Consider the following 25,311-nt stretch of genomic DNA (forward strand, 5'->3'; position numbering starts at 1 on the left):
AGCATTTATGTGACATTATAAGGGATACCAGGAAAGATAATACGACTGATTCTTTGACAGAGAAAATTTTTAAAAAACTTAAAGACAATGTAATACCAGGTATTACAAAAAAAAAAAAAAAAAAAAAAAAGAATGAAATCAGATTAAAAAAAAAACAAAACCAAACAAAACAAACAAGCAAATAAACAAACAAGAAACCCTCAATAAAACCAAACCTGAAACATGGCAGCAAGTTCCCATTCAAGTTAGAAGTTTAAAGCAAAGAACTCAGAGAACTGTGGCTGAGATAAATTATCAAAATACTTTTGATAAGATATAACCACAGATTTTTTTGTACCAATTCTGGAATGTCTGAGTTCAGAAGAAAATAAGTTTCATGAATAGCGGGGTACCCAAGTTTAAGGAAATGTTAAGCAGTGAATGCATCATTGCAGGACATTTACGGACAATATTTTTCAGCCACAGTCATTACCAACTGTCATAACTGCAGAGCTAGGACTAGAGAAGAAAAACATATTCTGTAAAATAGAAGAGTGAATATTACAGTTTAATAGTCTTCTAAAGAGTTTAACTTTTAATAATCTACACTCTAGTTAATATTACAAGTAAAAAAAAAAAAACTTTTCACAGTTGTATCCTGAATATAAAAGGACTATATCAGTATCTGAAAATTACTTAATAGTTCTTCCTCAAATTACCTTAATGAAATAATAATTGAATTATTAAAACAAGAAAAGCAACAGGGTATCTTGCTGGAGTGTAAACAGGTAGAAATGGCATAATTAATTTTCACATATAAATAAAGATACACATAAATCATTGGAAGTTTCACTATAAATTATTTTTGACAGAAGTGAATCATTAATATACTGCTATCCAACAGCTTTCAAACTTTAACTACTGGCTGAAATTATTAGAGCATATTAATATAAAATCAACCAAATTTATTTTTCCATAAATCCTTTCCTGAAACCCATATACCACACAAACAAAGACCTACCATCTGCAAAACCAGGACAGATATTTGTAAACATTGATGCACTACAAGTTTTCCTCAAATACAAACATATTTGTTGAGAGAGTCTGCTTACTCAAAGTGTCCTCATAAAATGGAAGAGATACTCCACTACTCCAATGCAGTTACTAAATTACAGTAGAGTCCTTTTTTATTTAGTGCGTCAAAAATATCCACTTGCCAGCGTCTGTGATCACTATAATAGCACAGAATAAAAGCAAGAGTGATAAAACAAGCTCTGCTACTCGCAGCCTTCAGGCCTTGGTGCTGGGAAACATGTTCCATATACTGTCAGAGTTACCACTGTTCTGCTTTTTATTACAGCTGAACCAAAAGGTGTCAGTCAGTATCGCACATTTAGCACTGTCCTTCAAAAGAATTTATAGAATAAAAACCCTACCCACTTCTTGGGTTTTCATGCTGGAAAACTCAGTGTGAACAAGTCCTTTTAAGTAACCACCCCTCTTAAGCTACTTTCAGTTTTATCCATGGTTTCCATTGTACCAGATACAGGATAAATGAAGTCCAGAGATCTGGAAATGAAGCTTCCTTTTCCCTGACCTCAGTTTGGCCACACTAGTTCTAAAATGCGCTGTTGTAGCATCTGTCATTCAACTCCATCTGAAAGAAGGGTTATAAACAGAACTATTAGCAGTATCATATTCAAGGCACACCTTTAATGCTCACAAGCCATCTCCATCTAGTATATAGATAGATTAAAAAATCAATTCAGGTTATGCTTTTACATCTGCCATCACAATTATGTGATGGAAATAGGATATATTTTCAAAGTACAAAGAAAAGGTAAGCTTCTCTTGAGGTGCCCATATCTCTTGAGCAATAAAAGAGGACACAAATAAGTGGTCAGGACAGACAGAATAAAACCTACAGTTACAGCCTTTTCAGCCAAAGAAACTATACAGTCTTTAATAGTACTAAGAATCTACTAGTCTTAATTATTCATGTCATAGAAATATGCAAAATAAGAGGAGCAGAATCATACCTCACAAGTTACGTAATGAAATACTACAGCATGAAATCTGAACACAGGTTCAGGGAACCAGAGACATTGTCTCGGCCTTCAATCTTTGTCAAACAGACACAGTGAAGCAGTCATGCATTCCCGCTCACACAACGGCTGCAGAACTCTTGCCAGTCAAAAGTCTGTGTGAATTCTGTCCATCTCCTTGGACTAAGCCCAATGAAAATTTAACAAGTATTTTTCTAAACTCCAAGCAATCTGACTAACACACAACATGCATTCTGAATATTCCCAACAAAGAAGTTGTAAGATCTTGTATAAATGTAACTCACGGATCCATCTTGTAATCGTATTTTTAACCTCTCTTGTGAAAGAAAACTTCTATCACTGCCATATCATAGCGCTTAAAAATACAGTTCAGATATTCTCCATTTTCTATTCATGCTCTTGATTTCTTTTTTTGCAAGCACTACAACAAAAATTTATGAACTTAATTATTTTAATTTTTGATCTATTTATTCTAGTGCTTCTTTCAAAATAACTTACACATCTTGAAAGCTTCAGTCTGGCAAGTTCAGTGTTTTGCTATTTTTTTTAACCTAGTACTGAAATAGAACACTTGCAGTGGTTTATTTCCCTTTTATTTTCAAACAAAAACCACAAAATATTTTGACTGCACTACCAAATGTTCTGTTCATTTTGCAGATATATAATCTTTTACTTCAGTTACCTTTAACATCAAAAATGCTATTCCAAATCAAAATATTTCTTTGCTTTAAATTCTTTATCAAACTCATTTCTAAATCTTTGAAATTTCATTTCAGCAAATTTACTGTTAGCCAAAGTTTTACCCAGGTTTTCTTAGTTGGCTGTCATCCACAAATGTGACAACTGTAATATCTATTTCATTAGCCCACTGGGTAATGATGAGCAACAGAATTATTCTGAACAAGAGAACCGAGGGATCCTTTGAACGTGTTCTGAGAATAATAATAACAATACAATATGTTTTTCCAAACCAAGAGTGACACTACTGCCTCCTTGAAGACACCCACTTTACCATTACCTGATTATTGTCTTATGAAACTTACCTTGGGAATCCTGCAATAGTATTACAAAAGCTAAGATACAAAAAATTCCTTCTTTTATAACTATATGGCCTTTCCTCTGGTCAGAGTGGGAAATCACCTTTCAAATTTTTTTTTTCTCCCAGAGATCTACAAACAGACTATTTTATAGTCCACAGTTAATGTAGAATTTCTATCACTTCTGTAAATCTGTCTCTGATAAGGAAATTCACAATTTCTAGTAAGTTCATCTCAGGGATATAGTAAACACGAACAAATAGAATGAATTATTTATTTACCAAGTCATTCAATGGATTCTTTTGCAATGTCTCTGCAAACTAAAACCTTAAACAGTTTCTCTGTGTGAATTAAACTGCTGTGCCTAGGTAGTTCTTCAAAGGATTCTTCAGTCTGCTCACATTCCAAATTGATGTTCAATGTGGAAACCAACTATCCTAAACGCTGTCTATTTCACACACCACCAAGCTCAGTAAACACAGGGATGTGAATCACAAAAATAGTGTACAAAGAACTTTGCAGTTTAAGCAAACTGTCTTGCTTCAGTTACTAGAGATGATATAAATGTACCTTACGAGGCACCCACCAGAGACGAGCCAGGAGGTTAATCTTGAACTGTGCATAAGAATTAGATTACCAAACAGCTTTGTAGATTGACAGTTGCACAAAGCCAGACAAGCTAAATCAAACCAACTTATTTAGCTACAGTTGCAGCCAGCACTGAAATAACCTCAAGTACTTAATGAGATTATGATCACTTGGATGTGAGGGTGGGGAGCAGGGTACAAGGAGGAAGAAAAAAGAAATTTTTAAAATTGACTAAGATACTTGTATGCAATCTACACTGCTTGCACGCTTCCTACGTACCTTGTCTGAATTCAGCTTTCCTAGGAATTTCTGCAAGATAGCACTTTGGCACAGGGAACGATGAAAACATTGGCCAAGGATATAGCCCACTGCCCTAGAAAAGAATCAGAAATAAATTAATTTAGCAGAAACATTAATAGCTTTTTCTCAATTAACACACAAAAGTACAGCTCCCAGAATTACTGCCTATGCACCAAAATTGTTTGATACTACAATTTCCAATGCGACGTGCTATAACTAAAAAAAAGGATAGAAAACTCAAAAAGCATTTGAGAATATAATTTTTTATGGTGTATATACCACTGACAGTTTTGATTTTACAGTTCCTTTTTTCAACCACAAAGGAAATTTCAAGGTTTATAAGAAATATAAAAAAAGAAAGCCCAAAAACCCACTAAATTGTATTTCCAACTTTATACATTGATTTAGGTGTCTTTGTTGTGCTGACAGTAATCTGCATTTCATCTTTATGAGACTGACAGCAAGTGAGAAGTAGAACATTTAAAGAAGTTGCTTAACAAACACTCCTTTGTTAGAACATTGATAAAAGCTCCAGGTGTTAGATACTGCATATGAAAACCCAAGAATGGAAAAAATATCAAATAATACCAAGATAAATGGAAAGCTAGTAAAGAATACACAGAAATATAAAAGTAAAAAAAAAAAAGCAAACAAATTGTATTAGCTTAAAAGTAACATTAAAATGGAGCAAAATAAATATGTTGTCTGAATGTAGTATGTCCTAGGTACATGATAATCACCAGATAGGAGCAATGTTTGCTCAGTGTATCACTTCGTTAAAATATTAACACTTCATAAAGATAAAGGTGGTCTGGTGTTAAATAATTTTTCACATGCTGAATTATCAGCAAAAATGTTCAGTTAATGAAGGCAGAAGTTACAGAAAGGACCTGGTAAACTTTAAGTTCTAACCTTATCTAATTCTCTCAAAGGCAAAATCCTTTCCTTTGGTCCTCCGATCAGATTAATCCTTACAAGAACATGGTTTCTCTCCACTGACAGACCATCAATTATAAAAACTCTGTGGAAAAAACCACAAACAAAACACAACAAACCTCCAAAAATTAGAAGCTTTGATTTACTGACTGTTTAATTCAGAAAACTTAAAGAAGCAAGAATATTTTGAGAAACATATCAGAGTTAAAACACAGCCTGGAATACATATAAGCATAAATAAACAGAAACATGATGCATTTTGAGATATCTCCAAGCATTGCTCTAACTTTGTGCTACCCAAGCTACTACTGATTAGAAAAATTTGAGCAATTACTGGACCAAAAAGAGTAGAAAATCTCAAAATGTTTCTTATGTCACATAAAAATTATATCATTAGGGCAGTGACAGTTAATGGACAATAAAAATGTGCTCCTTATTTGGCCTACCAGTATATTTCTGCTGTCACAAATAAGTAGAGTTATTCATTACTTGAAACCGAGACAACTTGCTGTCTCTTGAAGTCACTGTGCAGCCCAAGGTACAAAGTTTCTGAAAGCAGTAACATCCAGTTTTTATTCACCAAGTTTCTTAATAGAAGTTTTGCCTTAGTAGGGAAATAGCAGCTTTCATCTTCAAATAGTAAATAACTATAATTTTCACCAATACTGGTTGACTTACATTCTGTAATGGTCCCATATAAAAAAAGAGTTAGAGGAAAATACTTAAAACTCAGCATGATGTGAGAAAGAAAAAAATGCCAGTATATAAATGAATGTCCACTTCTGTCCCAAAAATACCTTTTTTCCTTTTGAAAGGATATGCTGTAATTTTATTTAGAAGACAGCAGTGGAAAGTCACAGAAGTTGGAGAGTTGACTAAGCTATAAATAAACTGCTAGAAAGTTGACGAACCAAACAATAACAACAACAAAATAATAACAACAAAACGCTCCCCCATAAAAACCCGAAAGTACTGATGATGCTCGAACATTAAATCAATACCCTGATTTTATATTAAATACATTAAAAAAATATAACATTAAAAGACATACTTACATTCATAAGTTTTAAACACTTTTTGTTTTAGAAACAAATTAAGAGTTGTTTTGATGGCTAAAAAAAGAATTGCTTTTTTATTTTTATACTTTTGGGGTGAATATGGGAGAAAGAGAAGGCCATTGTATCTTGCCTATCGTATCTTTTCATAATTTAAAACTGCTGACAAACCTGCACGTAAGGAAAGTTATGGACATTAGAAACTAGCTTAAGTGACAGCATTTGTATATTTAAAGCTAATAAGGCATTCACGAATTTGTTCTCAGAAGAAGAGTTTGATAGTTAAAATAACATTTACATCAATCACTTCTTACCCTGGTCCTTCTGAAGTTTCTGTGACATTTTCCTCCTGAGCAGTTAGTAAAACTTGTGACACTTTATACTGAGTCTCCAAGAGTAAAAGGGTATTGAGCTCACAGCACAGCACATTTAACAGCCTGCAGAAGGACACATTGAAATGGTAGTACATCAGTCAGGACTCCAGTAATGGACAGAAAGACAAGGGTGAACATTTTTATGAGATCTTGCAATGGAAAGGGAGAGGATGAAAAAACAACAAAAAAACCCCACTTGAAGTGTCTGCAAAAACTCAGACACAGCTAGGTCAGGAACATTCGCTTATATCCTTTTAACCACTCAAGTGGCACAACCTTAAGCAAACAGGGAATGGCCCCCAACAGGCTTTTTTTGTGTGTGTGTGGGCACTGAACAACCAGAGAAAATACCCACTGGTCAGCTCAGTCTGTTTTTGAGTTTACATCACAGTGTAGCAAAAATTATACAGGCTTGGTAAGACATTCCATGTGAAATGTAAGGGAATTATACTATAATAAGCTGGTAAAGCAACTCAGAATTAGGTTGTCTGAAGGAGGAGGAAGGCAGGGAGGTAAAAAATATCTTTCATTTAGAAAAGAGGCTTTTAAGCCCTTCTGTATAATCACATTTAACACAGTTCAAAAGCAATAAAAGATTTAACAAGTAAAATAAGCAACAAATCTGCTGGGTTGGGTTTTTCAGAGAAACAAAAATGGTAAATGAAATGAATACAATAACAAGTCCACAAGACAGTACATTATATACAATTTTCTTTTATAACTTTGGGGCAAATTAACAGGGTAAGTACTCCTATATATTTTCATATAAATCTGAAATAAAGCAATCCAAATAATATTACTTTTTCTTTTAACTAATCTACTCACTCTAAGACCAGAACAGAATAATTTCATTGAGGGATTCCAGTTCAAGGAAAACAATGTAACTAAACATTCTTGTTACTGGATTTATTTCCTGCTTTAACACAGTCATAAAATGCAACATAAATTAAGGCTGATCAGCATTATATTTTGCATTCACATAAGATTTTATATGAACTAGAAAATATACTGTTTTAAATTCATAGTCTGTTAGTCAAAGCTTAATTTCTTCCGTATAATTCCTAATATGTTTCTACTGACAATAGCAAAAATTCATAAGCCATTCTCTCAATAATTTAATATCTGCAAATTCGTACAGTTGTGGCCTAGGATTAAATAGCCAAGATGAGAACATGTCTCAGTTTTCTCCTGTTGTTTTTTAAACAATTTGATCTGTTCAGTTTCAGTACTCTTCAGCAGTATTTCTTTTACATTAACTATTTTGTGACATCAATTTGTTCTCAGTACTTTTCTAAATCGAAGAAGAAATGCCAGTTCAACTATAATTTTTATTATTATTTAGAAGAAAAAAAAACAGAAAAGAGCACTGAAACCATTATGAAGATGGATATTTTTTTCTGTGAAGTACAATAAATAGCAAAGACCTGTTTCTAGCAGCTTAAAACCACTTGGGAGAAGACTAGTAGCTGAGAATGGTTTATAACATCATCTCCTCTTGTAGGCAAGACAGAGTGAAAAAAAAGAAACCAAGACCAACCAACCATGAGCAAATAAAATTAGGTAGATGGAATAGTGGTAGAATAAATGATGAAATATACAAGATCTAGTGTGAGCAGCTGCTGCTTTGGCACTCAAATGAAATTTTCACCTATATAGAAAAATACATTTTAAAATGCTATTACTGACGTACAGGTTATTTGGTTAATTGTAATATTCCATCAATTACCTTCCAAAGTCATAAATATGCAGACTGAAGGTCCAAATTAAAAAAAAAAAAATACATTTTATAGTAAGTATATTTATAACCATGCTTGAATACAGCTATGGAGTTTTTCTTTTTTTGTTTGTTTTTGGAACATAAGAATTGGATCAGACTCCACATTTCCATATTGTAGGTTATTGTCCAGCCAGTAGGGGGCATGATGTTCCTTTAGCTAAGGTGCAAGGCTCAAACCATTAAGTAAACTGTGAAGCTGAGATGGGCTAATTGTTATCAAATCACTGATTATAGTAGGGGAGGCATTGTCAGAATTTTTTGGAAAAGGTCTTATAATTAAACGGGTTGAAAAAGGTTTGTTAGGGTTTGTGTTAGATATATAGGTGGTCTTAGAGCTTGCAGGCTTGGCTAAAGCTACACAGGCATTTGTTTTTGGTTGTACTATTGTGGTTTTTAATCATATTTATCTACCCTTCCCAACACAATATCTCATCTTTAAGAAGTACATGCTTATGAGAATCTATAAAACATTACAGATATAACACAGTAAGATTAAAGCATATATTTTTGAGATGTGTTTTCAAATTTTCTTTAGAAAGCAGAAGACAGAATTCCCAGCCTGAATAATGCTGCAAATCAGAAGATACACTTTGATGAGGCTCTTGCACTTGGGAAGAATCCAATGCAACAGTACAGGCTGGGGATCAATCAGTCAGAAATCGGCTTTGCAGACAAGGACCCGATGGTCAATAGTTTGAACATGAACCATAAACATGCCTGTGAGGGCCAACACCATCCTGGGCTGCGTAATGAAGAGTCCTGCCAAAAGTCACTTGAGGGAGGTGACCCTGCCCTTCTGCTGGTTCTGGTAAAGTCATACCTGGAGTGCTGGGTCTAGTTATGAGCTCCACAGTAACAGCATGACATGGATGCACTGGAGCAGGTCCAGCAAAAGGCCAAGAGGACGATTAAGGCTTGGACCATCTGACAGAGGGAAAAGCTGAGAGAACTATGACTGCTCAGCCTGGAGAAGAGGATCCTCAGGGGAGGTCCTGTCAATGTGTATAAACATTGAACAGGATGGTTTGAAAATTGAGTCAGACTCTTCTCAGTGATACCCAGTGAAAGGACCAGATGCAAAGGGCATGAATTGAAATAAACTGTGATGGTGGTAAAACAGTGGTACAAACTGCCCAAAGATGCTGCAGGATCACCAGCCTTGGCAATATTCTAAGCCAGACTGGACACAGCCCTGAGTAATGCTCTGTAGTTGAACCCACTTTGAGAAGAGCAATTGTACTATAGAATCTTCCATCTCCCTTTGAATTCTGATTATATAATTCTGCATTCACTACTAGTAAGATATACCATACACCCAGGAACAAACTGCAATGCATATAAAATAAAAGATTACCTGAAGGCAGTCCTTTACAGAAAGGTAATTTCAAATAAATCCAGAAATATCAAAATAAATATCACAGTTGTGAAAATATGCTAGAAATAAGTAATTTTGTTCTGAATTCTGCATTTCTTCCCTATCTGTTTTTCTTGAAAAGTTCTCCTGGATTCTACCCCTTCAACTACAATTTCACAATACTTCATTGCAGAAATCCGTAATATAAAAGAAAGCATTCTAACCACTATTTTGTTCAACAGGCTATCTCCTTGGTTTTGGTATGTGGAATCATAATGACTTACTTAATTATGACACAACAAAAGGTCTCTTGTGAGGTATAAATCAGTTAGTAAATAAACCTTGCTAATTCTTATGCTGTCTCTCTAAATTTTCTTGGCTGAAAATAATATAATAAATTTCCCATGATTTACTCAGAGTTGCTAAAAACACATATTATGGGGATAACTTATTAACATCTCAAAATTTTTTCTAGGAGTTCCTTTTAATAACACAAAAGAGTATGTTCATTGTTCTTTTTCCCAATGTCAAACCACATTTCTCTCAAACAGGACATTTATTATGGTAAACCCAATTCTATTTTTCTGCAGTTCCTACTACACCACCATACACTATTCTTCCTTACTGTCGTAATATATGCTCTTTCCAAAGCCACTCTGATGTTCTGTCCTCACTTCAGGAATATCTGCTAATGCTCAGGTGGTGGTGAAAGATGCAAGATAGTATTCTTGAACACAGCAGCTCTAACAGACTGTGGTGGGTTGACACCAGTCAGCAACTAAGCACCCAACCCTGCTGCTCACTCGCTCGCCACTCATGCCTGGCCAGTCTCCAACGAATGAGACCTGCAAGACCAACCTCCAAGCCCCTCAGTTTTTATTACTGAGAAGGATGCTATATGGTATAAAACATTCCTCTGGTCAATTCAGGTCAGCTGTCCCAGCTGTTTTCATTCCCAACCTCTTGCACATTCCTAGCCTACTTGCTGGGTAATGTTAATAAAAAAGAAAGCCGTGTTCCTGAGGCATTGCTTGCACAATGTCAGTGGAAACATGTTGTGTTAGCAATACTCTTTTTGTCCCATAATTCAAAACACAGCCCCCATGTGGGGTGCTATTAAAAAACATAACCCCAAGCTGTACATAGTCCAGAGAAACAAGATAAAATCTTATGCTATAAGCAGCACGAAATTTCCACCATATAGAAAAAAAGCAAGCAGCTCAACCAAAGTAAACTGTACTACAATCTCAGTAATAGATGTGTGCATGCAGCATAAAATGGCCAACTAAACACAAAATGCTTACATCTCTGCTATAGACAGTGACATGATGCTGAAATAGAGGACTAAACTGGTCTTTAGTAATAGGATTTGTTTTGGCTTGTGGTTACTGCCTTCTACAGATATACGCATGGCTGAATCAAGCCAGTGCAAAATAAATAGCATGATATTCCTAGAGAGATCAGCTGTGGGACAATGTAAGATACTTTTTTTTTTTATCTCTCAGGAATAAATAATAAAAACTGAAGAGCAATAAAACAAGACCTGGAACCTTTTTGCTGTAGCAGGACTTTCTTTTCACTAAATAACTATGTACAACAAAAGTGAAATCCAAAGCCAAACTTGCATTAAACAATTCCAATTCCAGTATCATCATGGGGGACAGTCTCAAGACATTTAACATCAGAGCTTACAATTAACAATTTGATTTATTCTTTAGTATGCTTTGAGTAAGAGCCTAAGCTTCAATGAGAATGTGGATCCAAATAGTGAATGGCAATTACTATCAAGTGCCAGACCAGTAGACAGAGGCAATGGCTAATAAATACCCTAAAGAAGTCAAAAGTCACTCAGTGTTGAAACACAAGGGGCATTTGGAAGCTTCAGCCAAGTAAAGCTTTGCACACTGCCTTTGCAAACTGAACAAAAGGCATTAGCAATGAGCAGATAGAACATGCCTCTGCACTTGGTCTAGCTAAAAGATTGAGTCTTCTAATTGTTCCACTGAGGGCAATGCGTGCTACCCAACATACCTACAAATGACATGTAATGTAATTGCTAATGATAAACAGTTTTCTCAGCTAAACAAAAATCTTTTCATGAGCATCACCTGCCAGCCTAGAGGACTCAGAAGTTAAGAGTTTTAATTTCTCTCCGTTAAATAAAGAAAAAAAAAGTAAACAAGTAACATCTGATCACAGAATCTACTGTTCTTATTTGATTAATATTTAGTTGTTTTAAATGAATAAACCTAACAAACTTCTATTATATGTTAGCAAAAAATTGAATTAGTAACTACATGATCACAGATAAGGTGGAAGCATTCCCACATAATCCTGTTGCAAATCCCCATCACTAGTAGTCACTGCTAATCCAGACCCTGTCCCCTTTTACCTTTGGATTCTACTACTCATAATGCTTTTTAATAAAGAAAAAGGAAAAGAGAGACTAAATATAAACAGCATTGTTGCAATCACTGAAATCACACATTCTCTTAATTAACAATACATATAATGCAAATACATGGAATTAAGGAATGACCTATTTCATTGGCTGAGGCTACCTCACTATTAAAATGCAATTATATAAGTGGGGTGTTTACAATGCAGTTGACAAAAGTAATGGAGAAGAATGCAGGGGTGTTTATTATTTGTATTTCCTAAACTCACAAAGTTATCTTTTGCCTATCACTTTTTTTTTCATTTAATTCATTCACCTGGACTTCACTGGAGTGCTTTAGATGAAATTTTGACAGATATGTACTGCTTTAAGGCAAATTTCAAGATGCTGACTGATTTTGATGTCAGCATAATATAAGCCATTTAAACATTTAAATTTTCTCTCCTAAATCTTTCTCTGCTAGTTTTTTAGGGCAACAGCAATAGATACAATGTATTTTTATCATTCTCTGCACTTATTTGGTAAGCAAGAAAACATAAACAGAAACAGATTCACCATAGTATTTTATATAACAAAGAAAATGTGACCTAACAATGTCAAAATCTTTATTACACAAACCTGAAAATAACAAGCCAATATTATTTTTCTATTTGCAGCAGGCAGTAGCTTTACAATCCTGAGGCTGATTCAGATGAGCATATGACTTAGACTAATATTTACAATTTTCTGTAATTCCACAGAAAGGAAATGAATTTATTCACACAGAGCATTGTAATAAATACTGGGTTTTCAGCCTTACATTACAGAAGCCTAAAATAAATCTATTTTCCATTGCAGTTAAAATTACACTTCTACAACATGGGTTGTCTTCAAATATCTCTAATGATAGGCAAAAACATTGAATCTTTAAAATTAAACAGTCACAATTTGCATATCTAAAGGAAAAGGGTTTACCCTCAGAATTTTCCAGGTATTTCCCTGCAGAAGGCAAAAATGATTTAACAGAGTGCTCTCCTTATCACTTGATGCTCATTAGCAGAAGGCACCTCAGTGAACAAGCATGGAGCTAACAAAGGTCCTTCTGATTCAGAATGTACATACAAAAGATCTTTTGACTTCACAATATTATTGACTTATGCTCAAAATAAGCCACTGGGGAAAAAATAAGATAGCCAAAGAAAGAAAAGGTCTAGTTTTCCTCTTTAAAGTATTCAAGTGCCCCTTACTGCCATTTTATCATATATCCACAAAAAAGAGATTCCAGGAACAGTGTGTTACAAAAGCACTCTATTAAGAAAAGGGAATTTTTGCAAAGCCAACTCTTATCCCCTCCCACTGCCCATAGTCTACACATATTCCAGTAATGTTGTTTCTCCTTCTGTTTTTCACTCAAGCCAACACTAATTGAGTATCTTCTAATTTATTTTGGGGTATTGATACTATTTAGAGACAGAAACCTAATTATCAAAGCTAGAAATTTTTACTCTGCCACACTAACAAAACAGTGTCAGTAACATTCACAGAAAACCTATTTTCTGAATAGAGAGAACAGCAATATATAAATGCCTGAATAATGCTTCAGGCAAAGACTTTGAAAATCTATATATATATTATGCATATGTTTTCTTGGCAGGCTGTAAAAACTCAAAACCCATGAATGCATTTACTGTACTGCATTTAATGTACTGTACTGAAATACTAGAAAAATTTTGTTGATAATAATATCATTAATCTGAAAGATTCCTTTATTAATGTAAGTTAGAGTTAGAGAGCTCTTCAAAGAGCTTGGACTTAACAGGAAGGTGGTGAAGACTTCTAGTGTCACATTTTAAGAAAAGTGTTATTTCTCAAATACAGTATCTTTTAAAATCAGATTGATGTGCATACTTGTATCAGAGAAATAAAGCTGATCATTAAACTAAGAAAATACTCTCTGTTTAGTATGTTAAAAAAATATTACTTTAATTACTGGTCTGAATTTATTTATTAATAAATAAATAAATAAATAATAACTATAATAACACCTTTTTATTCCTCCAGTTAGCTTAAAAGGACCTTCAAGTGAAAAAAAACTCATCACAGAAACACATAATAAATTCAATTAATGGAATACCAGATCATTGTCTGAAACTACTGAAGAACCATCCTAGGCCAAGATACTTCCAAGAACTTAAAAACAAACAAACAAAAAAACCAAAAACCAAACCAAAATGAAAACCCAAACAAACAAACAAAACCCCCTAACAAAACCAAACAATAACATCAAGAAGAAAACCAAAGGAACCACAGATTTGAAATTAGCTAGAGCTTGAGGTGGAACTGAGTATTTCACCCTTGACCACACAAACCCTAATCTATATGAATGCACCATAGGGAGTATTCTTTAAAGACTAAGAGATATTGGCTATGCACATCATATATAGATTCTCTGTTTTCCCTTTGCTTTCTACTGCATGCTCACCACTTTACAGTGGCTAAGCTTGAAAAGTGAAGTTGACAGCAAAGTTGAAGGACAGAGACTGTCCTTCAAAATTATAATTCAGAATTCATACTTATTCAAAATTAAGAAAACTACCCACCAGAAAATGCAATAATAACACTACAAATATAAAAATATGCACCTGTGCATTTTGGATTAAACAGACTATGAAAATACCTATGTATTTTATGCTTTATATGCAATTATACAGCTAATAACCAAAATAATTTAAGACACTAAAGCTCAGTATACACATGAAGAAAAATGTAGTTCTAAATTGCAGTTGTTTAACAATCAAGCAAAAGTGTAACTGTTTTGAACAAGAAAATCAGGACCTCACAGTATAACCTGTAAGTTAAACAGATCTGAAGTTCAGCACTCAACTCTGGGTGGGCCACACATAGTGTATGGTTGTGTAGACCTGTGAACAATTAAAAGAATGTGGGTTTGGCTGTACTATTGTTATTAAGTCCAGCAGCAATGTTTCAAGACAATTGCTTCACAAAATCATACTGTTTTTCAATGCTGCAATTATCACCTAGATATTTAATTTCTATGTAACAGCAAAGATAAAGTAGATATTTTGCTTATAATATAGTATTTTGCTTATAATATATAATTTCCACATTTTCAGATCTGTTAAGCATCTAATATTATTTGGTCTAACTCCGCTGAACTTAGAATTCTTGATGGAACTTGGTCAAGGAGCAAATCAACTACACAAGGTAAGATTCATTTTAGAGAACATGGATGTCTGCAGTCCGTAGCATTCACAGGAAAGATCATGGAACTTTGAAAGGAATTGCGTACCTCCGATGTTCAGGTAACATAGGCCATGGTTACTTGCAAGTCTTAATACTCTAAGTAAGTCTTAATACTGTAAATGCTGAGTTAGAAGGGACCCATCAGGATCTAGTCCAACTCCTGGCCCTGCACCCCAAGGACACCCCAAGAATCACACCACGTGCTTCCGAGTGCTGTCCAAATGCTTTTTTGAGCTCTGCCACGCTTGGTGCTTTTATCACTTCCCTGGGGAGCCTGTTCCAGTGCCCAACCACCCTTTATTTTAAACCGTAAAACATCTCATTTTCTCTTGATCCTAATTAAATCAATGGAAGTTCTATCAAGTTTTCTATGGAGTCAGTCTAATCCTAAATGAAGAACAATATTTTATTTTTCAAATTTCATCTTAAGACTTCTCATTCCTATACAAACTAGTGATTTTCTCCAAAGCGGAATTTATAACTTCTGATTAGTATGTCAAAATCATGTATCTCCCAACTCCAATCTCTGCCATTGTTCATCTGCTCTATGCTCATCCTTATCAACAAATTGTACTACATGTTTTGGTTATTCATATATAGTATGAAATAATTTTACTGTGATATTAAAGTACAAATATGGCTGCAAAAAGCTAATATTTCAGAACTTAATCAGTTGGGCTATATCTTGCTTAAGCAAGGTAATCAAACAAACAAATCAAAGTTTTTCATATTATGAAGTACAATCCAATAGATATTTATTTCAATTGTTTAAAAGAAGTTCCTAAAAAAATGTGAACTCAAGGATTTATATAGTCATCCTTGGAAAACAGAATAAAAATTCAGAAACTAATTTCTATGTTAAAATTATAAAGCACTGAATATTACAATACACGAGTATAACAGTGTGAGCATCTTTTAAGTGTACCTTTAGTTCCTAGAAATATTTGGAACCAAATGCTACACTCTTTAAACTAATTTTTTATGAAATACGTGATAATTAAACAAATACTTAAAAAAACAATTTTAAGTACAGGGAGACTACATAAACCAAAATTACATAAACATAGTAAAAATAATTTTAGTATTTTGGTGTACAGTGGATATACAACTTGTTTTTTACAGTCAAGTAGGCAAAATAACATGCAATTTCTATCCCTGCTTCTCATATTACAATATATCCATTTACAGATAATAAGATTAGATACATCACTATTCTCATTTGGTAGGTCATTTTTCATTTAATCTTCTTATGGTAAAAAAAGGGGGGAATTTCACCTTCATACATACTAAAACCCAAACAATGTTATCTTGTCAGAAGTAACACATCCAAGCATATTATATCCTATTTAGTTAATGTTACCAGAGAATAAAAAACATGCATCTTACCTCAGACCAAATATATGGGATTGTTCATAATTGAATAAGGAATGAATTTTAGCTTCTGAGTTCAAAATTATAAGCCTGTCAATGATATCCTGTCAAAGGAAGAGAAAAACCATGTAGGCTTTCATAATTTATGCACATCATAGTTTCACAGGTATATCTACTGTTGAATGAAAGCTATTATTAAAACACACACTGAAATTATTCCTGTAACAGGAGGTGTTTTCCACACAAAAGTCAACAGCAAAACTGAAGGCAAAAATGGCAAAAATTTCCTAACCACACAGAAGGTTAGGAAAAGAAATCTATTAAGAATATAAACATACAAAAAGACCCTTGCATATCAACTATCCTAGTTCTACTGTAGTATTAAACCACAAAAAAAATTTAAAATGTTTTTTGTATGTTTGAAGTGTGTACATGCCTATTTTAATGAAGAGAACAGCAACTCTTTTAGTTAATAACCTTTTCTCACACTGGTTAGTACTACATGCTTCAAGACACAGCCATTTAGTCTTGGTTTAACAAGGCTTGGCTCAGATGTTGAGGCATACACCTTTCATCTTGGAGCAGCTCATGTAACAGACAATGACTTGTGGCTGCTTCCCACTTCTTCCACAAAGCCAACCCAATTATCTTCCCCTCTGGCTCACTGCATTTGCAAACTGCTTCTGAAAAAATTATTTCATTAAAAAAAACTAAGGAATGAACAAAAACATTCACTGATGTTATCATGTCAGAGAGAGATTGCTGTGCTATGGCCACAATAAACAGATTACAAAATCCTTATGAGCTTTATTTAATCTCAATTAAATACAAAGTTTTATTTTCTCCACATTTTAGAAATACAGTTTCAGAGACAGAAGAGGGAGTTATTATTCACCTAATTAGATCAATGAGTCATTTCAATAAGATACGAAGGGAAAGTTAAGACTTATACTTCAATGAAATCAACAAAAGCTCTGGTTTTCAACAGAGAAAAGTAAAAATCATGAGTAAAACTCACAATAATAAAAAAAAAGTCTAGAATTTGTCATAGTAAACTGTCTTTATAAAATGTACTCTTATTTAAAATACATATATTTCCTATTAGATTTTTTGGGGCAATGGGGAAGGTAGCTTTTTCCACATAGTATATTTACAATAAAATTCTCAATTAAAAAACTCAACTTGGACCTCAAGGCTGTTCATAAACTTGATAATGCAAGTGATTGATTTGTTTGGGAAATAAGATTTTTCAGATATTTGTACATACAAATGGTTAAATGCTAAGGGATATTTATCTGGCACAACTTCCTTCTCTTATTTATAAATCAAAGCCTGGAGCTGCAAAGAGTACAAAGAACAGGCACAGTGAGAGGACTATTGAGAAAGGAGTGTAAACTCTAATTTTGGATTTTAGGAAGGAAGATAATGAACAAGGTCTAACACAAGATTACATCCAAAAAATGTGTGGATAGATCTGCACTGCTCAGCTACAGAGCATAATTTAAGTATTACAGGTCAGATGTCATCTACTTTGCATACCTAAGACAAACCATCTAAGATTCTCCAGAATCACTGAAGAAAATCACCTGTTCTAATGTCTTTCAAAGCTACAGGTCTAGAGGGTACCTTCTGAATTAGATTCCCCTGAATATATACACTGCAGAAACCCTCTAAGACTGGAGGCAGGCAGAAAGCCCTCAATTATGTGTTCCATGCTCTAAAATAATTTTACATGCCAAACACAGTAAAGAGAAATATTTCATGTATTAAGAAAAGCTTTTCTAAGAGCACAAATGAAAATCTGATTAGTCTACATTTAAAAGTTGCAAAAGTTATCAACTGTCAAAATTATCAGTTATTATCAACTGATAATCTGTTCAGTCAATGATACAGCAAGTCAGATAAAATATAAAGGAGGTAGAAATGTTTAAATCCTGGGTATTCGAGAAATAAAGGCTATACAAAAATGATTAAAGTCTGTGCATTAGCAAATATAGTTTAGCATAAACAAGTGACATTCTGTGGCAATGTGACATAATTCAGAAACAGAGAAAAAATAAGGCACACAGATAAGTTAACTCTTCCAGTCACATCTTCTAGTGGCACAGAAGTTGCTTTTACTTTGCTTCTCGTAGTTATATCCAGTCAAAATCTACTACCTTTTGTTTCTGGAATCACTGCCCAAAAACATGTATCTCTTCTTAACTTCCAAAGTTTTCTGAGTATTTAGACCCAGCCATTATACATTAAATTAACATTAGAGGATCTGACTATTTCCTTTCTGTTAAATACATAATCTTGGATGCCTATCTTACACAGCTAGGTGTATATTGATGGCTAGGCTTACAAAACACACTGCTGAACAGCAGTTAAGTGAGACAATCTCATCCAAAACATCTCCTCGGGGAACTTTGAACAATTGTATCAGTATTGGCGTTTCTAGAAACCTAGAAAATTTCATAAAAATACTAAAGCACCTCTAAAGCTAAAATAACACTGGCTTTCAAAAGTTGAAAAAATCATTCTTGAGATCTACCACAATTTGAGTGCTCTCAAATACTTATAGTCTTGTGCACACATCTATCTTACTCACTCCAAATTCCTTAAAAACATGATAATTGAACAAAACTATCCATCAGTAAACTAGCATTGAGTAGATTGGAAAAATGAAATTTATCATGTAATTTCCTCCTGAAATCATAAACCATATTGTAAAAAAGAACTCAAAAATCCCTTCCAAACATAACATATACTATTATGATAAAATCTGTCTAAACAATTTAAAATATTACCAATCTGGAGCCTGTGCTAGACAAACACTTCAACATAAAAGCAATATAAAGTGCTAACTCATTAGAAAAAGAATCTGATTTTAACTGCCACACAAGGTCTTAAATTGTCTGTGCTTTGTAGATGAGAAAAAAAACGTAATTGACTGCAGTAGAATGATTGAATACAAAATAATACTAAATACAGAAATGGTGAAGCTATTTCTCAGAACTATGTCTTAATCAGTAGCTTTCCAATTACTGATTTTTCCCTTTGTGTGAATTATGTGTCCTATTGAAAAAATTGCCTGAGGTATGGCACTTTTGTGTTCTCATTTTGTTTTGGCTTTTTTTCTTTTATTCTTTTTAAATCCACAGATAGTGTGATAGAGCAATGCTGTATAAAGTACAAGTACAAATATTTTACAACATTTTTCCCATATGTATCTGTATGCACATACAAACGTGATTATTTATGTTACGTTTTTCTGTGAAAAAACACAAGTCAGGAAAGATAATCTTTAAATTAGGCATCAAAATCTATATTACCTTTAAGATTTCAAAATGAAAATTTTGGTTAATATGAAGTGATATGTGCATATACTGCCCTCATGCTGTATATAATACAAAATGCAGAAAAATTAAAAATCTTTCAATGGGAAAAAAAACTTACTCTTTCATAACAATAACATTTTCTCAGGTAAAAATGTCTTCATAGAATTATTTTTCCTTCAAAATACTTACAATTATATCTGTGGGTACTTCACGGAATGAGTACATGGGTTTATTTGGTATATCTCGTTTACTCAGGAGCTCAAAAACTGCTGGGTAAGTGAGCAAGTTTACCAGAAACAAAAATGACTAGAGAAAGAAAAAAAGGAGGAACAGGGAATATTAATCACTTAAGTGCAACCAAGTAAGTGTTAGCAATTATTTGCCATTTACAGGCTGAACTTAACATAAATAGACCTGTCCAAAACAAGACTGCATACCCTGGCAGGCATCTATATAATCTAAAAGGGCAGTAGTGTCTGAAATATCTATTATCTATTATCTCTCAAATTGTACATGCAGTTTTGAAAACTACAGTATTTCATTACCACTTAATTCTAAAATCTGGAGACAAAGAATAATCTAAAATGTTACCCTTCCTGATTTTATTACAGTAATCTGGACATAAACTGATGGCCAACACTTAAGACTTAGTTTTGTCATTATTTTTATTGATTATTCCATAGTTAATCCTTGGCATTGTGAACTGCCATGCAACAGAAGAATCCTGTATCAGTCATCATTTAACTAGTGTATTATACCAATTTTGACACATGTGCCAAGAAGCAGGTATAGCCGTAATAAAAGTTTACAGAAAGGTATGCATCATCCTATCTGAACCACAGCACTGTTTCTTTCCATACAAAATCATAAGATTAAATAATTTCTCACCTTCTGACAACTTTGGTCAATAGGGTCAACTGGAGTAGATTTGGGTTGGGTTATTCTCAAATCATCTTTTCCACACTCCAAAAGAGCCCATAATTCAGTCACAAGTGCCTTTATGAAGCCTAAAACAAATGTTTGTTCTAATCATGAGTTTTATATTAAAAATATTTTACACCACTATTCTAACCAAGATTTGCAGAATTCTCTATACTGAAGGCTGAAATTTCACAACACAGATTGCCTTAGTGTTACTATCCCTGCTATTCTCAATCCTTTAGTCAAAACTACCTTTCTAGAGCAGTCTGCTTATGTTCAATCTACAGTCTGCAGCAATAGTTTCCAAAGACTATTACACTAGAGTAGGATTATATTTATATATCTTCTATGTAAATGAGCTTCTGACCTTCTTTAAAAAGTTAACTGCAATGGATCAAGGCTTAGCTAGTATTGTCTCTGTGGTTCTAAAAATACAGATTCACTATAACTCATTAATAAATTATACCATACCACAGTGAAAAGGACAAGAAAAACCCCAACGTTAAGAGAAGCATTACCAGCTGAATTTAAATTGTTAAAATTTAAAATGTTAAGTATTTAAATAGAAGGGGAAAGAGCCATCGAACTCTGAAATCTTCAAATTGGGTTTGAAAATCAATGCTGATTGTTTTTGGTATATCATTTGTCTCCGACACCAAAGGGCATAAAAGGGCCATAAGAAGCAATTTGGCTGCAAACCTCACAACAGGACAGATGGGCAACTCCTCAGTGGATCTGCTCCCTGCTTTGTGAAAAATCCCAAAGGCATAAATAGTAACTAACTAAGAAATGAATCCGTTTCCTTGACTGGCAGAATTTGCCTGCCTTTCTGACAGTCTTTTAGTCAACACCAGTCACTTCTAGATTCTCAGAGAGACTATTTGCAACTTTTGTACCTCATGGACTTCCTTAGCAGCCTAAGACATTACCTTCATTTTATTGATGAGATTCTAGTTTTAATAGAATGGCTACCTGGATTGTTGATGATATGACAACAGTTGGATTATCTGAGATTGACTCTGAAAGGACTTTGTCTGAATTGATAATTGACAATTCTTCTTCCACCACAAACTCTTTTACATCTCACTAATGTGTAACTGCACCAATGACAGTCAAGCCCTTGCAGCTCCTCACCCTTTGAGCAGTCAGTAACCAAGGAAATGTTAAAAAAAATTACAGACATCAACAGTTATTAATTCTGATCTGCAGACAAATATGAAGCACCTGCAAACTTATTTTTAAACAGTACAGATGCCTTCACACACATACAGGAAATTTCTGGAAATCCAAACTAGTGAGCAAAGTAAATATTTTGCATAATATCAGAAGAAAAAATAAAACAAAGCCTAAAATGCTGCATCAAGATTAATGAATGTCTTGAAAGCGGGAGATAATTAATTTCCATCAAGAAATACTTAACAAACATTTAGGAGTTTTTGTTAATATTGTGTAATTATTTTACACAGTTGATCTTTTTTTAACATCTTTTTCAAAAATGAAGGACTACAGCATGCAATTATTCATAAAACATCATCCCTCAATTTACCTGAATTCTGCAGAGCCACTGCAGCCATTGGTGTTGTTGCCATTTGTGTAACAATGATTCTATTACCAAAATCTTCATATTCATTTGTCTGTTGATAAGAAGTATAAAAGTGCAGTGTTAGTTATTCAGAAGACATGAAACTCTCAAATGATCTCTTAAATATTGATCTTTCTTACATTTGTTTACAGAATTTAATCCACTTTACTTTTAGACTTGAACAGTTCATAGATATTATCCTCTACAGACGTACCAGGGTCAGATTCCTAACCAAACATCTTTATCAAGTATCTTATAAAAATTTAAATACAATATACAGTGGTTGAGACATGCAATTTGAGAAAATAAAACCATTAGTATTACAATGTTTTTGTACACATTCACTAGGATGCCTTTGGCATTACTTTTTTTGTCCTAAAAATGCACATTATCTGATTTTTTTTATATTTTTACTTTGTCTAGCATATTTAGATTTCAGCATGACCTACCAACATTGCCTAAAAAAATTTGCACTTAGAAGATCAGAAAAGTTTTTCTTCTGGCATTTCAAATTTTACAGTAAAAAGTAAACTACGAAGACTCCAATGCTTACCTGGATTTTTTTTGATAAACTGTTAAACATAAAGTTTACACAGTCATTTATGGCATCTGTACTATGAAGCAGAAATAGCCCTTTGGGTGTGGTAGAAAAATTTAACAAGGCATCTAACAAAGTCTCTTCCCATAACAAGCTGCAAGAGTAACAAAATAGTAATTAAAAACTGTATGTAAAATAGCATGGGGAAAAAAGAAATTTATAACTTTGAAAAACAACAGTACTTTACCCATTGGAGTCTATGCTTAATTTATAAGCTTATGTTAGACTAAAAAAAGCACTTGGGAAAAAAGATAATATACTAGACTGCATCTTGTGTGAACATTCAAACTCAGCGTGGCAAAACTAAGGTTAGTTAGGAGCACAGAAGAGAGAGATGATGTAATGGGGAACCCAAAAGATCTGTGATATCCTTAAACATATGTACAACTTACAATCTGACTCTATACAGCCTTAGGATATTAACGTGGCAGTTACATGTTGGCAAAACAGGCACAGAATTTCTCAACAATGTAAAATGAGGGACTCACATTCAAGAAGCTAAAGGTTTCTGCAAGAAATTGGTATAGAATTATGCATAAACGTGCTATATTTATACAACAGTTTCACCTACTAAGAGTAGTAAATGGAAAATCAACATTGTCCTGAATTTTCAGACTGCCAACTTGTGTGTTTCTCATCTTAATGAATATAAATCCTATAAAGGGACATTAAGTTTCAGTAAAAAAGGAAGGATACCTTTTAATTGGTATCATCCAAAATGCTGCCAATCTTGCTACATTATATTTTGAAGGTGTAAATATGATTCAGCAGAACAGCATTTTAAATTAGCACCACATCAAAGGCATAAGATAGACAGACATTTTTTTCTGTGCTTTCTAATTCACATTTTCCTCAAATCTCAAATTCTTTAGTTGGAGAGAATAAACTGTAAGTCAATTTTACATAGATCAGACACCATTCTCTAAGCCAAGAAAGTTCTCAAAGTCAGGAAGAATTTTATAGCTCAACTGAGACCTATGCTAGGAAAGTTTCTCTACCTACCACTATTCTTTTGGCAAAAAAGACTGTCCTGGGTTTGGTTGGGATAGAGTGTGTTTTCTTCTAAGCAGCTAGTAAAGTGCTGTTTTTTGGATTTAGGATGAGAATAATCTTGGTAACATACTAATATTTCAGTTGTTGCCAAGTAGCACTTATCAAAGTCAAGAACTTCCCAGTTTCCCATACTGTGCAAGTGAGCAGTTACACAAGAAACCGTAAGAGAGCACAACCAGGACAGCTAATCCAAACTGGCCAAGGGGATATTTTATAGCATGGGAAGTCATGCTTAGTACTGCAGGGAGTTGGCCAAAAAGCTGGCCAAAAATCATTGTTAAGAGATGAGCTGGGCATCAGTCAAAGGGTGATGAGCAACTGAGTTGTGTGTCACTTGTTTCTCTTGTGTGTTACTTCTCTCTCTCCTTTTCATTACTATTGATGTTATTATTACCATTCGTAGCATTACTATTATTAGTATTACTAAATTTTACTTTGTTTAAATTATCAGACTGTTTGTATCTCAACCCATAATTTTTTTTCCTCCTGATTCTCCTCTCCATGCTATTGGGATGCAAATGGCTGTGCAGTATTTAGTTGCTAGCTGGAATTAAACTACAAGAAAGTCATGGGATTACAAGATGTCTCAATTGTCGTTAAAGCAGCAGTGTTTGTTCACACTTTTATACGTGCATAAATGAAGTACCAAGTTACCTGGATTTTGATTCTTGACTTACTGATGAAGAGGAGTCTGCATCAGTTACAGGAGTAGGTACTCTTTCTGAAAGCAAACTTGTCTGTAAAACAAAAATAAATAAACACCTCCTTAATGTTTATTTACAGCATTTTGAAACAAGAGATCTTGTTCATTCTCTTGTTATATACAAAAGAAAAAACCACAGTTATTCCATTATAGTCCAGTTTTTAGTACAGGATACACTATTCCTTTATATTGTTTTTATTCCAGAAAAGCTTATTTTTTACTTCTTCCTTGGGTATAAACAATTTTAAAGCCAGTACATTTTAATTTTTTTTATTAGAATTCTTAAATAAATCTCTTTACTTTCCAAATGGAGACTCCCAATCCAAAAATTGGTATTTAAAAGAAAAAAAAGGAAAAAAAGGAAAAAAAGGAAAAATTGTAACACAGCTCTTTATTCCGTTTCTATCACAAGTAATGGAAATAACAGCCTCTGGAGTCACTATGCTAAACTTACTGATTATTTCTGCCACTTTTTGTTTTATTTATTTATAAATTATATAAATTTATCTATATTGGTATGGATGTTATTTGAGTTACAGACATAAATATATAAATATTTTATATTTGATCATTTATATTTGAAAATAACTGGCATGAAAGAATGCATATTCAAAATAATTATTTCAGTTGTTTTATGTTTATGGGATAAAAAG

The 25,311-nt window shown here is 33.5% G+C and overlaps 1 protein-coding gene across 5 annotated transcripts in view; it reads right to left on the bottom strand.

The window, feature by feature from the left end:
* Window positions 1-25,311, bottom strand: part of TBC1D32 (TBC1 domain family member 32) — a 70,741-nt gene that overhangs the window by 24,460 nt on the left and 20,970 nt on the right. For 4 of the 5 annotated variants that reach the window (XM_030267802.4, XM_012572763.5, XM_072926816.1 and 1 more), the window contains exons 18-26: window positions 24,610-24,692; window positions 22,858-22,996; window positions 22,269-22,356; window positions 20,690-20,808; window positions 19,991-20,107; window positions 16,494-16,582; window positions 6,276-6,398; window positions 4,883-4,991; window positions 3,950-4,043 (exon numbers count right to left, since the gene is read on the bottom strand). In XM_030267802.4, coding sequence (XP_030123662.4) covers window positions 3,950-4,043; window positions 4,883-4,991; window positions 6,276-6,398; window positions 16,494-16,582; window positions 19,991-20,107; window positions 20,690-20,808; window positions 22,269-22,356; window positions 22,858-22,996; window positions 24,610-24,692 — 961 coding nt within the window. The remainder of the gene's footprint in view (window positions 1-3,949; window positions 4,044-4,882; window positions 4,992-6,275; window positions 6,399-16,493; window positions 16,583-19,990; window positions 20,108-20,689; window positions 20,809-22,268; window positions 22,357-22,857; window positions 22,997-24,609; window positions 24,693-25,311) is intronic. The other variant, XM_030267801.4, reaches the window with a different exon arrangement.

The sequence above is a fragment of the Taeniopygia guttata genome, chromosome 3, assembly GCF_048771995.1.
Source record: "Taeniopygia guttata chromosome 3, bTaeGut7.mat, whole genome shotgun sequence".
In the NCBI taxonomy this organism is placed as follows: domain Eukaryota; kingdom Metazoa; phylum Chordata; class Aves; order Passeriformes; family Estrildidae; genus Taeniopygia; species Taeniopygia guttata.